Source organism: Tachyglossus aculeatus, chromosome 3 (genome assembly GCF_015852505.1).
Source record: "Tachyglossus aculeatus isolate mTacAcu1 chromosome 3, mTacAcu1.pri, whole genome shotgun sequence".
NCBI classification, from domain to species: Eukaryota; Metazoa; Chordata; class Mammalia; order Monotremata; family Tachyglossidae; genus Tachyglossus; species Tachyglossus aculeatus.
Genome location: NC_052068.1, coordinates 82,841,529 through 82,859,028, shown reverse-complemented (window position 1 = coordinate 82,859,028; position 17,500 = coordinate 82,841,529). Strand labels below are relative to the sequence as shown.

At 43.9% G+C, this 17,500-nt stretch overlaps 1 protein-coding gene across 3 annotated transcripts in view; it reads left to right on the top strand.

The window, feature by feature from the left end:
• The window catches only part of POLI (DNA polymerase iota), a 39,363-nt gene that overhangs the window by 11,754 nt on the left and 10,109 nt on the right, over window positions 1–17,500 (top strand). For all 3 annotated transcript variants that reach the window (XM_038743857.1, XM_038743859.1, XM_038743858.1), the window contains exons 4-7: window positions 1,192–1,344; window positions 6,637–6,873; window positions 11,728–11,906; window positions 15,400–15,491. In XM_038743857.1, the coding sequence (XP_038599785.1) occupies window positions 1,192–1,344; window positions 6,637–6,873; window positions 11,728–11,906; window positions 15,400–15,491 (661 nt within the window). The remainder of the gene's footprint in view (window positions 1–1,191; window positions 1,345–6,636; window positions 6,874–11,727; window positions 11,907–15,399; window positions 15,492–17,500) is intronic.

The following is a 17,500-nucleotide window of genomic DNA, read 5'->3' as shown; positions in this document are numbered from 1 at the left end:
TTCCCAGAATGTGAACAGATTCACGTGTAGTGTGTGAGACTGGATGATATTTTGAAGATTGAATTAAATGATGAAAGTAAATCTATTTCCTGTTAAAATAACAGCATAATGCTAGCAAGGCATCCATTTACGTTGCACTTCCCTACAATCTGATCATTAAATAGTTGTTTTTTTGAAGCGTAGCATTGACTTCCAAGAGTAGGCAACTAATGAAAATGATGTCTCCTTTAGAGTTATCTGGCAGGGACTGAGTGTTTAGGACAGTGGGTGGTCTGGTAATCCCAGGGTCGCCCATGTTGGCAGGACAGTGGGAGCGGAGGAGGATCACACCCTAATTGCTCACAGAGAATACAGAAGCAGGGTAGCCTCGTGCACAGAGCACGAGCCTGGGTTCTAATTCCACCTCCTGTTTACCTGCCGTGTGACCTTGGGCAAGTCACTACACTTCTCTGGGCCTCACTTTCCTCATCTGTAAAATGGGCATTAAGACTGTGAGCCCCATGTATCCAACCTGATTAGCTTGTATCTACCCCATCGCTTAGCACAGTGCCTGGCACCTAGTGAGCACTTCATACCATTCAAAAAAATTGCAGAGGCTGGCTGGCTGGGGGTGATTGGGGACGATCCCAGAGTCAATGGCAAAAATGAAAGAGCAGGGCCGGGGAGACAGGCGAGAGACGTGAAGCGTGGCAGGAAGTGCTTAGTACAGTGCTTTGCACACAGTAAGCGCTCAGTAGATACAATTGAAAGGCTGAAGGTTGGTCAGGCCTGGAGAAGTTGGGGCGGAGGCTTGGAACCACTGGTCAAAACAGTCTAGAACGGGAAGCTTAGATCTGGGAAGAATAGTATGGAGGAGGCCCAGAGCAATCCAGAATTTCTGGTTGGGAGCTCTGTGACTAAGAGCCACATGTGTTGGGGGGTGGAAGGGGAGAGGAGGGGGACATTCCAGAGCTGCTGAGAAGGGTAAAAGGGGCCTGTTCCAGACAAAAACTGGAAGAACAGAGGGATGGCTTAGAGCAGGAGCGATGGGAGTTTACAAGAAAGAACAAAACAAAAAAAAACTGGAGGAAAGCTGGGTAGTAGAGAAACTCACGATCGTAGGTTCCTTGCAAAACCTTTCAGTGTTTTCATTTTTTGCACTTGCCACGGTTTCCGTTTCAATGACCTGTTTGCTCTAACATTTCGATTTAGAATTATTGGAAGAATTTAGTCCTGTCGTTGAAAGACTTGGATTTGATGAAAATTTTGTGGATATCACAGAGTTGGTGGAAAAGAGAATGCAACAATTGCCGAGTAATGACTGGTCTACAGTCTCTGTGGTTGGCCATGTGTATAATAATCAATGTGAGTCTAATTTTATGATCTCATCCTTTCTTAGCAAATGTTTAGAGAATTCAGTATGCCAGGACATTTTTTAATACACTCGGTTCTGTCCGAGTGCATGCTCTTACTGACTGCCTGTTTTGGTGAGAACATTGTTAAGGAAGTGGGGAATATTTGTCTGACAATGTAAGCCTGTTTGGATCCAGCTCACCCTGGGCTCGGGAATAACCTCGGGTGTGCCTGTGCAGTGTTGGATATCATGAGTACTGGAGTGTGAGCTCTTCCCTTAACATGGAGTTTGGAGTAAACGCAGCCACATTTTAGAAAAATTGGATGAATTCATCATTTGTGATTCACCGGGCCACTCTATCATTCATAAAAATCTCTGCATGACCTCTTTGTCCTTGGAGGTATTTCTGAGACTTTGCAGAGAGACGCTTACCCACTTCTCAGGAGCAGCGTAGTACTGAATGGAGAGAGAGAGAGCTTTTTGTGGGTGGCCAGTTCCCAGTGCACTGTTGGTGGTTTGAGCCATCCTATTTTCTTGCTTATATATTCCCCTACTCCTACTGCCTGTTCTTTAATGCTCATTTTCCTGGAACAAGAAGTGGTGGACGGGTAAGTGGCAGAGGTAGTAAATGGGCAAAGCGTTTTATAATATTTTTGAACTAGTACTGATGTAAATAATGTACCAAGTGCATTTACACATCAGAGTACTGTATATGCTTTTGAAGTGCATATGAAGCATTTATTCATGCCCCTAGGAAGTGTGAAAGAGATCCAATCTTTTTATTTCTGTTGAATATTTAATATGAATTTCTGGGCTTCCTCTTTTTTCCATTGTGCCTTACCATGTGTGGTTTGCTTTGATCTATCCCTTACACTTTTTTCCATTCTTGAAGATTGTTCTCATTTTTTCACTACCCTTTCCTTTCCTATTTCTTCAGTGTTATTTTGAATTTTCCCCTTCTCCATGTTATGTACATAAAAATTTAGCTTGCCTTCTGTTATTTCATTTTTTGTCTCAGATTTTGTCCTTTCACATCTGTTCTAATTTTTCTAATTTGTGCACACAAAAAGATCCCTGTTATAGTGCAGTAAGGACCCTGACTACTGGGAACAACTTCAAGGTTTTCCTTTCATCTAATAATTGTAGTATTCAAGTGCTTACTATATGCCAAAGACTGTACTTAAGCGCTGGAATAGGTGTGAGATACTCTGGTCCCACATGGCACTTTCAGTCTAAATAGGACGGAGAGCAGGTATCATGTCTGCATTTATTCAGATGAGGAAGCTGGGGCATGGAGAAGTTAGGTGACTTGCCCAAGGTCACACAGCAGGTAAGTGGTGGAGCTGCAATTAGAACCCAGGTCCTCTTACTCTCAGGCCCATGCTCTTTCCCCTAGGCCATGCGGCTCAGTCAATCAGTCAGTCAATCAAATTTACTGAGCGCTTACTCTGTGTAGAGCACTGTACTAAGTGCTCGGGAGAGTATAATATAACAATAAACAGACACGTTCCCTTCCCACAGCCAGCTTACAGGCTAGGGGGTGAGGTTGCTGAGCACGCTTTTCTCCCCTCTGCTCCCACCAAATTTACATTGCTGGGACCTGAAGAGGAAGAGCAGACCCTTTGCACTCACTATTAGTCCACCCCAAGCTTCAGCTTCAAGTTGTTCACTCTCTGATGGGTCCTTCTCCTCTGTCTTCAAACAACCTCAACTCAGCCTACCTACAACACAAAACAAAACAAAACAAAAACCTTCAGGACTGCTCTCCACCTTCCAGCTATCACCCTGTCTCCCGCCTTTCAATCCTGTCTGAATCCCTTAGATAGGTTGTGTACACCTACTGCCTCCACTTCCTTTCCTCTAACTCCCTTCTTGGCCCTCAAAATCTGGTTTCTGCCCCCCTTCATTGCACTGAGACTGCCCTCTTCAAGGTCACCAATGACCTCTTTCTTGCCAAATCAAAAGGTCTCTATTCCATTTCTTTTAATAGTATTTGTTAAGCACTTACTGTGTGTCAAGCACTGTTCTAAGTTCTGGGATAGATACAAGATAATCAGTTTGGACACAGTCCTTGTCCAACATAAGACTTACAGTCTAAGTCAGAGAAAGGAAACTTGAATCCTCATTTTACCAATGAAGTAACCAAAACACAGAGTAGTAAAATGACTTGACCAAGGTCACACAGCAGACAAGTGATGGAGTTAGGATTAGAACCCAGGTCCTCTGACTCCCAGGTTCATGCTCTTTCCATTAGGCCACACTGCCTGTTAATTCATATCCTCGACTTCTCACAGTTTCTCCTGACTCCAAGACATCTGTGGACATCCCACTGGTACCTCAAGCTCAAAGTGTGCAAAACCGAACTCCACTCACCTCCCAAAGTTTCTCCCTTACTATCACAGTCGACACCACCACCGTGTTACTAATCGCTAAAGCTTTCAACCCTGGCAGTTATCTTTGACTCCATCTCTTTCAACTTCCTTCTCCAGTATGTTGTCAAATCCTTTTGGTTCTTCCTCCAGAACATTTCCAGAACATGCCCTTTCTTCTCCTTCCAAAAGGCCACTTTTTTGGTCCAGGCACTTGCTGTATTCTGGCATGACACTATATTAGAGGTTCAGTTTTGGGTTCCCTTTTATTTTCATCAACACCACTCCCTTGGAGACTCATTCATTCCCATGGATTCAACTACCATCTCCATGGAGATGATTCCCAAATCTACATCTCCAGCCCTGATCTCTCTCCTTCTCTGGAGTCTCGCATATCCTCCTGTCTTCAGGACATCTCTACTTGGATGCCCCACTGACACCTCAAAGTTAACGTGTCCAAAACAGAATTCCTTATCTTCCACCCAAACCCTGTTCTTCCCCTTGACCTTCCCATCACTGTAGACAGCATCACCATCCTTCCTGCCTCACAAGGCCGTAACCTTGATATGATCCTCGACTCATCTCTCTCAATTAACCACATATTCAAGCTATCACCAAATCCTGTCAACTTAACTTTCACAACATGTTAAAATCAGACCTTTCCTCTCCATCCAAACTGCTACCATGTTAATCCACGTACGTATCCTATCCTGCTTTTATTACTGTATCCGCATCCTTGCTGACCTCACTGCCTCCTCTCTCTCCCCGCTCCATTCCATACTGTGTTCTGCTGCTCAGATTATCTACAAAATGTTCAGTCCGTGTTTCTCTACTCCTCAAGAACCTCCAGTTGTTGCCCATCCACCTCTGCATCAAACAGAAATTCCTTACTATTGGCTTTAAGGCACTCAATCACCTTGCCCCCTACTACCTCACCTCACTGCTCTCCTGCTACAACCCAGCCCACACACTTCGCTCCTCTATTGTCAACCTACTCACTGTACCTAGATCTCATCTATCTCACCACTGACCTCTTCTCCACATCCTGCCTCTGGCCTCCCTCCCTCTCTCCCTCTTCAAATCCAACAAATATTCACCCTTGCCCCCTTCAAAGCCATATTGAAGACACATCTCCTCCAAGAGACCTTCCCTGACTAAGCCCTCATTTCCTCTTTTGCCACTCCCTTCTGCATCATCCTTGCATCTCTGCCAATTGTCAGCTGTGTGACTTTGGGCAACTCACTTAACTTCTGTGTGCCTCAGTTACCTCATCTGAAAAATGGGGATTAAGACCATGAGCCCCCTGTGGGACAACCTGATCACCTTGTAACCTCCCCAGCGCTTAGAACAGTGCCTTGCACATAGTAAGCGCTTAATAAATGATATTATTATTATTATTATTTGCTCCCTTTATTCACCACCTCCTTCAGCCCCACAGCACTTACATACATGCAAATCTGCAACTTATTTCTATTAATGTCTGTCTCTCCCTCTAGACTGTAAGTTCACTGTGGGCAGGGAATGTGTCTGCTATATTGTTCTATTAGACTTTCCCAGGTGCTTAGTACAGTACTCTGCACATAGTGAGAGCTCAGTGAGTATGATAGACTGATTGATTATCCTCCTCGCTGATCTCCCTACTTCCAGTTTTTCCCCATCCAGTCCATTTTTCTCTCTACCGTCTGGTTCATTTGTCTAAAACATCATATGGCACAAGTGTCATCCTCCCACCCCGTCTCCTCAGAAACCTCTAATATTGGCCCATCCCTTGGTGTATCAAACAGAAATTTGGGACCGTTAGCTTGAAAGCACCAATTAGCTTTCTCCTTCCTGTCTTTCTACTCCCTTCTACTACACTGTAGGTCACAATCTCTTACTTTCAAGCTAAGCTATGGTGGGAAGCAGTGTAGCCTGGTGGAAAGAGCGTGGGCTTGGGGGTCAGAGGACCTGGGTTCCAATCCCAGCTCTGCCACTTATCTGCTATGTGACCCTGGGCAAGTCATTTAGCTTCTCTGAGCCTCAGTTACCTCATCTGTAAAATGGGGATTAAGACTGTGGGACAGGGACTATGTCTAACCTGCTTAGCTTGCATCAACTCCAGTGCTTAGTACAGTGCTTGGCACCCAATAAATGCTTAACAAATACCATAATAAATTTGCTGATACAGAAACCTTTTATTATAAAATACGATTTTCATTTACTGCAACACTAATTTCCTGACGCTCCTTCCATGAGTTGGGGGGGGGGTCTTCAGTCATTATGAACCGTAAGATCGTCTTGGACAGGGAAAGTGTCTACCAATTCTTTTGTTCTCTTCCAATCACTTAGTGCAGTACTCAGCACGCAGTAAATGCTCAATAAATCCCGTTGATGGATTGATTATGAACATAATTAAAAAAACACATATTTTCTCATCTAGGTATTAATTTGAACAAAATATGAAAGAAATGCTGAAGGAGTATACTCTCCTAGTGTGCAAAAAAAGTATTTTTTAGCTGCCTTCTAAATCAGTACTCTTCCTTTTCTCACTTATATTTTTGCTTTTTGGAGTGTTTCTAACAGAATAGTTATTATGTAATTTGAAATCAGGTGTTTTTTATTAATTTTGTTACACAGTATGGTGAATTAAAATTATCTGTAGTTCCACAGCAGCTTTCACAGGCAGATCTGAAAGCACTTTTTAACATTCGTTTTTACTGCACTTTGTAAAACAGAGAAAGCCAGTGCGTCACCCTACCCTTTGTTCAGTGGGTGATGACAGGCAGAGCGACTATTTCAGTGAAGGAGAAATTTGGCATCTTCTATTGTAGGTTACTTTTCCTAACTCCTGGACTCTTTCTTCAGAGAAAACCAAAACTACGAAGCTGAAAGTGAAATGCCACCCACTGGCAACATTTCCAATCTTTCTCTGAGCTATGTGTATTGTTTTTGTAGCTGTGAACCCGAACGACATCTTGCACGTCAGACTCCTCATCGGTTCTCAGATCGCAGCAGAGATGAGGGAGGCCATTCATAGCCGGCTGGGCCTCACGGGCTGTGCGGGAGTGGCCTCTAATAAACTTCTGTCAAAATTAGTGTCTGGCACATTTAAACCCAATCAGCAAACGGTCCTTATGCCTGAGAGTTGTCAAGATCTCATTAGCAGTCTGGACCACATAAAGCAAATGCCAGGTAAGGAATATGTAATGTCATTTTTCTCTATGGAACATATTATACCAGATGTTCTTGAATTCTTTCAAGGGTAAACAAGGTTGAACTGCATCCTGAGACCAGGCCAGGCACGTTTTCAGAATGCCAGACTTATTAGGAGAGGTTTCTGGGAACAGGGCCTCAAGCTTTGAAATAGCCTATCCCACTGTACATTGCCCCCACATCTCCTCCTCCATCTCCTTCTCCTCCTTTCTTCCTTCTTTCTTCTCCTCCTCCTCCTCCTTTCTCCTCCTCCTTCTTCTCCTCCTCCTCCTCCTTCCTCCCTTCCTCCTTCACCTTGCCCCTTCTTCCTTCTGCTTCTTCTTCTACTCCTCCTCCTCCTCCTTTCTTCTCCTCCTTCCTTCTCCTTCTTCTTTCTCCTTTCTTATTCTTTCTCTCCTTCTTTCTCCTCCTTCTTTCTCCTTCTTTCTCCTCCTTTCTCCTCCTTCCTTCCTTCCTTCTTCCCCCTTCCCTCCTTCCCCCTTCTTCCTTCTTCCTTCTTCTTCTGCTGCTTCTTCTACTTCTACTTCTTCTTCTCCTCCTCCTCCTCCTCCTTCTTCCTTCTTCTTCTTCCTTCTTCTTCTTCTTCTTCTTCTTCTTCTTCTTCTTCTTCTTCTTCTTCTTCGTCTTCTTCTTCTCCTTCTTCTTCTTCTTCTTCTTCTTCTTCTCCTTCTTCTCCTTCTCCTTTTCCTCCTCTTTCTTCTCCTCCATCTTCTTTCTTCTCCTCCATCTTATTTCTTCTTCTTCTTTCTCCTCCTCCTCCTCCCTCTTTCTTCCTTTCCCTCTAATCCTTTTCTTTTGATCCCCTGTTCCTCTCTTTACTACCTTCCTCTCTTTACCCCCTTTTCCATCTTCCTCTCTTCCTTTTTCTTTTCCTCTTCCTCTCTGCCCACTTTTTTTCTTACTCTTCTTTGCCCATCTCTTTTTTCTCCTCTCTCCTTCTATCTTTTCGTCTTTTCATTTCCACCTTTTTTCACTTGTATTAATCCCTTTCCTCCTGGCCTCACTTCTCTGTCTCTTCCTGTGGCATTTTCTCTCCTCCCTGATCCCCTTCCCACTTGTAGATAGTCCTGGAGCCCATTCTCACTGAGCTGTGCTAGGCTCCCTAAGCCTTCTTTCTAGGCTCCTTACTTGGGCCAGGCCATACCTCACTATCAGAGGCAAGTATATGTTAGTTATCGAACCATCAGTGGTATAGAGAAGCAGCGTAGCTTAGTGAAAAGAGAACGGGTTTGGGGGTCAGAAGTCATGGGTTCTAATCTCGACTTCACCACTTGTCTGCTGTGTTACCTTGGACAAGTCACTTCACTTCTCTGTGCCTCAGTTACCTCATCTGTAAAATGGGGATTAAGTCAGTGAGCCCCAAGTGGGACAAACTGATTACCTTGTATCTACCCCAGGGCTTAGAACAGTGCTTGGCACATAGTAAGCACTTAACAAATACCATAAACATCATTATTACTATTATTATTTTTTGAGCACTTATTGTTTGCAGAGCACTGTTCTAAGCACCTGGGAGAATATTTGTTTTTAACCAGGATAGGCTAACATTGGCTGTAGAATATAATTAAATGCCTAGAATGTTTTTCAGGGTCAAAGGTTGGGTTCAAGCAGCTTGGCCTAGTGGAAAGAGCAGGGCCTAGGAGTCAGAAGACCTGGGTTCTAGTTCTGGCTCTGCTGATTGCTTGCTCTGTCACCTTGGGCAAGTCACTTAACATCTCTGTGTCTCAGTTTCCTCAACTGTGAAATGGGGATTAAATCCTACTCCATCCTACTTATACTGTGAGCCTCATGTGGGATAGGGACCGTGTCCAACCCGGTAAAACTTGTATCTGCCCCACTGCTTAGACCAGTGCGTGACACATAGTAAGCACTTAACTAATACCATAAAAAAACTTGGCTATTTGTGTATAAATGCCTGCTAGTGAATAGGAAATTTATGGAAATACCTAATTTCTAATTGGATTTATTTTACATGCTTGTAGTGTTAGATTGTGTTTGAGAAGCATGGTTAATTCTGTCCTAGTCCACAACTTCTTGGCTGCCTTTGATGACATCAAAAGCTACCTTTTCCATGAAGTGCTATGAGGCCTTCGATTTGCCAATGTGGTACTCACCTGAGTATTTTCAGTGTAATATTTATGATGCGCTTATATGCACAGCACTGTGCCAAGTTCTAGGTAGATGCAAGAAACGGGTGTACCATGGGTTACTATCACCCCACAATCCACGCATCCCCAGAAAACCTGCAGCACCATTGGCAACTTTATCCAGCACACATATTCCCTGCCCTGAAGGTTCAGGCTATCACTGTAGATCAATCAGTTCCCTCTTGACTCCCTCCTCCCTCTTCCCAGTGCTCTCCTCTCCCCTGAGTCCTGCACCCCTGCCATCATGTGCCAGGATTTTGCTGCTTTCTTTGGGGTCGGCTCATAGCTGCAGTTGTTGATGTGGGTATGGTCACTTCCCCCGCCAAGTTTATAGGCCCACACTCCTGTCCCAACCCAAGCTGCGGGAAAGGGCCCGGGGGTGGAGAGGGTGGTTGGGAAGTGGATCCTGCCATCGCCTTCATGCCCCTCCCATTACCGCAGCTTGGGCTGGGCCAGAGAGGCTTGGCTTCAAAGCCGGAAGGACTCTTGCGATGCTTCCTCAGGTTAATGTTCAAATAGAGGAAAAAGGTCAAAGGTGGAGATTGAGGAAGAGAAATAGTAGTAAGCGCTTGCAGTGTGCAGAAGCACTATGCTTAGCATTAGGGAAGAAGTCCAGAGATGAGACCATAGCTACATCTGTTGGCCCCCCAGAGACTCACCAAGAGTAAGGAGAGGGTTGGCAACAAACACATAAGGAAATAGGAATCAAGCTGCAGGGTAAGAAGGTGATGGTAAATAAGGCTGAAGCAACAGGGTTTCAGAAGCCTACTGGCTCAGATCACTGGCCACAGAAGGCACTGCTGCAGCCAGTATGGAGGTCTTCCTTAAGGTTGAAAAGTTGAGAAGGCATACGTTGCTGCCGTTTGAGTCCTTTCCAGGCCGAAACCAGGGCCGATGGGACTCGTGGTGGTCTGGAGGCGTGGGGCAGCTTCTGGCTTGCATGCAAGGCCCCATGGCTCAGGAGGAGGGGGAGAGGCAGACTCAGTTTTGGGTGTCTGGAGTTGGAAGGGAAGCGGGAAAGCTGCTGGAAAAAGAGGGGAGTTGGGGGGACATTTACAAATTAATTTTTACTTACCTCTAGGGAATCTGCTAATGCACTGGGGCTGGTCCTGGATCTGAACTAATTGCTTGTAAGACTACGGGACAAAGACAGTACAGCCATTCACGATGCAACCACATTCAGGAGGAAAATAATCCAGTGGCGTTGTGCATTCCTGTACAACGTTCTCCTCCTATCTCGCGGACCGCTCTTTTCATTCACTTCTTCCACTCTCAAACCCTAACTGGGATATCCCCACCAGGTTCTGTTCTGAGTCCCTCCTCATTTCCTTTACACACACTCTCTTGTAGTACTTATCCACTCTCAAGGCTTCAACCATCTTCTCTGTGCAGGTGACTCCCAAATCTTTCTCTCTGACCGTGACTTTATCTCTCTCGTAATAATAATAATAATAATGATGGCATTTATTAAGCGCTTACTATGTGCAAAGCACTGTTCTAAGCGCTGGGGAGGTTACAAGGAGATCAGGTAGTCCCACAGGGGGCTCACAGTCTTAATCCCCATTTTACAGATGAGGGAACTGAGGCACAGAGAAGTTAAGTGACTTGCCCAAAGTCACACAGCTGACAATTGCCGGAGCCAGGATTTGACTTCAAAGCCTGGGCTCTTTCCACTGAGCCACTCTGCTTCTCCATGCACGTACACGAGTGTGTGTATGTGTGTTTGTGGTGTGTACACATGTGTATTCACTCTCACTCCTGCCTCTGGCAGTTCCAGTGTCCCCTCTCCTGCTGGTGGGCACATTGTACTCTCCTCTTAAAGCCCGAGTGGCCACAATATTATGCAGTCTGGCCTTCCTCTTCATTCTCTTCATGCATGCTCAGATGCTGATGGGGGAGAATTCAAGAGCTTTAATCCATCAGTCGTAGTTGAATGCTTACTGTGCACAAAGCACTGTACTAAACACTTGGGAGAGTACATCACAACACAATTGTTAGACACATTCCCTACCCATTACAGAGAAGCAACGTGGTCTAGTGGTCTAGGGCATGGGCCTGGACGTCAGAAGGACCTGGATTCTAATCCCAGCTCTGCTACTTGTCTGCTGTGACCTTGGTCAAGTCACTTCACTTCTGGGATTAATACTTTGAGCCCCCTGTGGGACATGGACTGTGTCCAACTTGATTAGCTTTTGTCTATCTCCGTGCTTAGAATGGTGCCTGATACATATAGTAAGTGCTTAACAAATACCATTAAAAAAAAAAGCTAACAGTCTAGAGGGGGAGACATGCATTAATAAAAGTAATTTTAATATATAATTTATAGATACGGACATAAGTGTTCTGGGGCTGAGGGTGGAGCAAATATCCCAAAGGTCACAGATCCAAATGCATAGAAGGTGCAGAAGGGAGAAGAGCCAAGGAAGGCCTCTTAGAGGAGATGTGATCTGAATAAGGTGTGGAGAGTGGTTGTCTGGCTTATACAGAGTGGGAGGGAGTTCCACTTCAGAGGGAAGACGTAGGAAAGGTGTCGGCAGCAAGATAGAGGAGATCGAGGCACAGGGAGCAAGCTGATACTAGAGGAGCAAAGTGTGTGGGCAGGGTTGAAGAAAATCAGTGAGGTAAGCTTTTTGGTTTAAAAGGGAGAAAAGTTACAAAATAACTTCGACCATTTCTAACCACGTAGGTATTGGCTTTAAAACAACCAAGCGCCTGGAGTCATTGGGTGTCAGTAGTGTGCATGATCTTCAGACTTTTTCACCTGATGTACTAGAGAAGGAATTAGGAATTTCAGTTGCACAACGAATCCAGAAACTCAGCTTTGGAGAAGATAACTCCCCAGTGACCCCATCTGGACCACCTCAGGTGATTTTTAATGTAAAGTAAAACTTTTCAGAATGAGGAAAATAGTTTTGAGAGCTTAAGAATGCTGCCAAATTTCTGAATTACCTTTACCTTTTAAAATGTTCTGGTTTGGCTTACTTTGTATATTTATTAAAACTTCTGTGTCTATTTATTTCTTAATTTTGTTACTCAACTTTTTGAGCCAAATACAGATACCAAATATGGAGTGTTTTTAATGGAGTAGCTTATTCGTTTGAAATGGTGGGCCGCCACTGAAATATTAGTACTGTACTTATAATACATCCTTAGTTTAAAAACTCTCAGCACGTGCAATGTTGGCATATGACACATTCAAAAACCTATGGTCAGTATTTTTACTCCTGATCTAATTTACTTAACTTAAACTATTGCTTAAAAAACCTAAGAATTAGTTTTGGGGTTTTTTTTGTCCTTTAACCAATTCTGTAATTGGTAGTGCTTTTGGAAACATAAACCTGTAAATATCTATGGATTTTACATTTCTGGTATCACAAAAGCAGGTACTGTATGAGGAATGTATTGTGGAGATTCCATTATTGATGAAGTACATAGGTATGAAAAGCTGTTAATTTCAATATCCTAAAATAACCGCAGGAGAAACTTAGAATTCACCAAGCAGAAAAGGGCAAAGACTAATAGGGGAAGAAGAATTGTCATCTAAAAAAAAGGCAGATTCGATTTTTATTTTTTATTATATTCATTAAGCACTTACTATATACCAGGCACCGTACTGGAATAGATACAGGGTGATCAGATTGGTCACAGTCCAGGTCCCAAGTGGGGTTCACAGCTTTAATCCCCATTTTTACAGAAGTAATTTAGGCCCAGAGATGTAAAGTAAGTTGCCCAAGGTCACACAGCAGACAGGTGGCGAAGCTGGGATTAGAATTTAGGTCCTCTGACTCCCAAGTCTGTGCTCCCTCCACTAGACCACACTGCTTCCTATCATTAAGATTATTAATGAGGTAGTGTAGCATAATGCTTAAACCTAGAACATTGTAAATATCTAGTTCCTGACTTTTTCTCTTTTTGCTTTGTGTTTTTTAAGCAAGTCCTTCCTCTTCTCAGTTCATATTTTGCCCATCTGTGAATTGGCATAACCCTTTTTGAATAGCTCAGTATCGGTACCGAACCTTATGACATTCTTCTGAAGTCCAGTATGAAAAAGGTACCTATTATTCTCTCTATTTTACCAATAGGGAAATTAAAGGACGGAGAAGTTAAGCCCCTTGCCCAAATTCACTAGCAAATCTCTCATTGGTGGAATTGGGGCTGAAACCTTAAAATTCTAATAAGCTTATATAAAGTCAAGACGGTGCACCCTTGTTCAGCACTTAACAATCATACAATTAGTTAGAGCTGTGGGGATTCATACAATTAGTTAAGCTTCTTAGCTCTCTCAAGTGCCTTTTCTATTAAAGTACATTATTCTCGATAAGTGTAATTTTCCACTGCCTAAACCTATTTCCTGGAAACACATTAGGCACTTCGGAAATAGTATAAATTCTTTTAAACCTCCAGGGGACCCTAGGGGATCACAGAGTGAACTCTTGGGCAAGCATTTCACAGATAATTACTCTCTCCTCCCCCCCCACACCCCCTTGCCCTCCCACCCTCCCACTGATGCCTTTCCTCTTCTCCCACTCCTTTCTGTGTCACCCTGACTTGCTCCCTTTATTCATCCCCCCGCCCCCCAGCCCCAAAACCCTTCTGTAAGTATCTATTTATACTAATGTCTGTATCCCCTTCTACACTGTAATCTTATTCTGGGCAGGAAATGCGTCTGTTATATTGTACTCTCTCAAGTAGTTAGTACAATGTTCTACACACAGTAAGCACTCAGCAAATACGATTGACTGGCTGACTAAACTGTATTCTAGTTATCTGAAAGAGTTAATGCTCCTCTGAAGAGCTGATTACATCTTGGGGTCAACGTCTGAACTACCTGTTCCTCAGCCTGCCATTTTGACTCCTTTTTACTTAAAACCTCTGATTTGCTCTCCCCCAAGTAATAACAATGATAACGATGATGGTATTAAGCATTTACTGTGTGGCTGGGGTGGATACAAGCAAATCAGGTTGGACACAGACCCCATCACACATTGGGCTCACAGTCTCAGTCCCCCTTTTACAGATGAGATAACTAAGGCACAGAGAGTGAAGGGACTTCCTCAAGGTCACTCAGCAGACAAGTGGCAGAGCCAGGATTAGAACCCACGACCTTCTGACTCCCAGACATGTGCTCTATCCACTAGACTGTAGCTTCAGGGCTGCTGATTTGGCTCAGGAGACTGTTATGACCTTGCCCAAGGGCAAGGTCAACTGTACTCCCTCTCTTACTCCCTGTAGGTGCTCCCACCTGCTGCAGGACCTCATATGTCACCAAAGTAATCCCAGGACTTATTCTCTTTCACCCGTCCACTGTACAAAGGCCACTCTCACAGGGCTGGCACTGTAAGCAAAATGCCAGCATGGGGAACAGATCCCAGGGCTCTCCTCTTCTCCCCAGCCCTGCTGCTCCACCTTTGAAAAAATGGAACAAAGGCAAAATGGGATTTAAATGATAAGGATTTGGAGCAAAAGCCAAGACTACATTGGCAGAGAGGGAGACAGTGCACACGTTGTTGGGGACAGGGAAAAACATTGACTAAATAAAGGCAGGGAAGGGGGACAGACAGGGAGGGCATGAAGGTGGGTGCTTAGTGGGAGAAGAACCGGAAAGGAGAGTCGCAACAACAGCAGGGAGACAGAAAGTTTGGAGGTTGGAATAGAATGAAGACAGCCAGCTCGCTGTGAACAAGGAATATGTCTACCAACAAGGTTATGTTGTACTCTCCCAGCCACTTAGTACAGTAAGTGCTCAATAAATACCAGTGATTGAAAAAGAAGAGGGCATAAATAGAATGTAGAGGAACAATTAAAAAAGTAGGACAGTGGTGAGAGGAAGAGACAAATGAGGATGTAGAGGAACAGGAGGAAGGCAGAGAAAATAAAGAGGGAAAAGGAAAAGTGACAGAGGAAGCATCTAGCTTCAATCTAACCCAGGCAATGGCTGGGAATATGCGCTGGTTTATAAATAAGGCTTAAAAGATAAATTAGTAAAAATATTATCTTAGATTTTTGAAATGTACCTGGATGGCTCAGTGGAAAGAGCACGGGCTTTGGAGTCAGAGGTCATGGGTTCAAATTCCAGCTCCGCCACTTGTCAGCTGTGTGACTTTGGGCAAGTCACTTAACTTCTCTGTGCCTCAGTTACCTCATCTGGAAAATGGGGATTAAGACTGTGAACCCCACTTGGGACAACCTGATCACCTTGTATTCCCCCTCCCCCCCCAGCGCTTAGAACAGTGCTTGGCACATAGTAAGTGCTTAATAAATGCCATTATTATTATTATTCTTATTTGCCATGTATTTTAAAAATAGATGTCTTCTGAGGGGTGAAGTAATTGTTTTTCATTTGTTCATCTTTTGGTAGTCCTTTAGTGAAGAAGATTCCATCAGAAAGTGCTCTACAGAAGAGGATGCTAAAAAAAAAATTGAAGAACTACTAGCCAATCTCCTGGAGAGGTGATTTTTCCTTCTTTCTTGTGGTTTATATTTTGTAAATATGGAGCGAGTAGTTGTTGCTTTATTTTTATATATTAAAAATCAAGCTCAGAGCAAAAAAAAATCTTAATCATAGGTATGGGAATTCCTTATGTGATTTATTACAAGAAGTAAGGCGTGTCCTGACTCATCCCAATATTTGACATAGAATAACTTTAACATAGCAACTCTACTACAAGACCTTGCCTCTTGAACTTTAAAGGCCCTGTGTCTTTCTGCAACTGAATTTGTCCAGTCCTGTGCCAGTTCTTTCCTGCAGCAGGCCCCCAGGTCTGATCTGCCCCCTGCTCTAGTAGCCATCTGCTTCTCTGTCTCCTCCTCCTCCTTTTTCTCCTCTTCCTCATCTTCCTCCTCATCTCCAGCTCCTTATCTCTCCTTTAGACCATATGGCACAGCGCCTCTCTTCAAGGATACAGTTCCTCATGTCAGGGTTGAGGACCAGGAGGTGTTTTGGGGAAGAGGGCATGAGCATCTCCTTCAATTTCCCTTTTCTTCCCTACTCTGCTTCAAATAATGAAGAGCAGAGAGAGGTGACCTGACCAATAATAATAATAATAATTTCGGTATTTGTTCACAATGTATTATGTGCCAAGCATTGCACTGGGGTAGATACAATTCTGTATAGTCGGGCAAAACACAATCCCTGTTCCTCATGGGGCTCCTAGTCTAAAGGGGAAGGGAGAACGGGTATTTTAATCTTATTGTTACAGTTGAGGAACAGAGGCATGGAGAAGGTTAAGTGACTTACCCAAGGTCATACAGTAGGTGAAAGAACTAAATGGCCAAGTGGACTATCATCTAACTCTCACTATAGAGAAGCAGTGTGGCTCAGTGGCAATAGCCTGGGCTTTGGAGTCAGAGGTCATGGGTTCAAATCCCAGCTCAACCACTTGTCAGCTGTGTGACTTTGGGCAAGTCACTTAACTTCTCTGTGCCTCACCTCATCTGTAAAATGGGGATTAAAACTGTGAGCCCCCCGTGGGACAACCTAATCACCTTGTAACCTCCCCAGCACTTAGAACAGTGCTTTGCATGTAGGAAGCTCATAATAAATGCCTTTATTATTATTATTATTATTGTTATGTGTGAATATATGAACCACAGTGATTTTTAATATGTGTGAGTAAGTCCCAAAGGCAGTAAGCCTGGTGTGGGCAGGGATTTTCTCTTTATTGCTGAATTGTACTTTCCAAGCGCTTAGTACAGTGCTCTGCACACAGTAAGCATTCAATAAATATGAATGAATGAGTGAGTGAACTATTTTATAGACCAAGGTGGATAAGCCCTGCCCCAAAGTAGATCTTCCAATCTTCCAGCAAATGTTTTACCCATTCATTTACCTCCAGTCCTCTCTCCCCCTACCAGAGTGGGACTTGGGAGGGGGAATAATTAAACCCTGAATGTGTTGATCTCAACATGGTACAGAAAATTTTGTATATCCCAAGCCCTTTCTATGCCCAGTTGTTATTCTCTCATTCCTATTAGTGATTGGGAGAGGATGGAAGAAACCGTACCCTTGGCCTAGGTATTGCAGTGGTATTTGTTAAGAGCTTACTCTGTGTCGAACACTGTTCTAAGCACTGAGATACAAGTTTGTCAGGTTGGACACAGTCCTTGTCCCACATGAAGTTCACCATCTAAGTAGGAGTGGAGGTCAGCCTGAAAAAGGAAGACCTGATATCCCCTGAGGTCAGTATAAACAGCCCCATCTCTCCAGAAATTGTCCCAAGCAGTTGGTGGACTCCAAAGCGGATCACACCAAATTAGTTGCCCTCAGCTTTTCACTGAGGGTGTCCAACTCTAAATATAATAATACATGTATCTGGGGACAAGGAAGTGTATAATCCGCTGCATTGTCTTTGTCAGCCTGGTCTCAGTGGGGACTGTGAATACAGGCCTTCCCTAAGTCCCCCTTTCTTCTTCTCCCTCTCCCTCTGCATTGCCCTGACTTGTTCCCTTCATTCATCCCC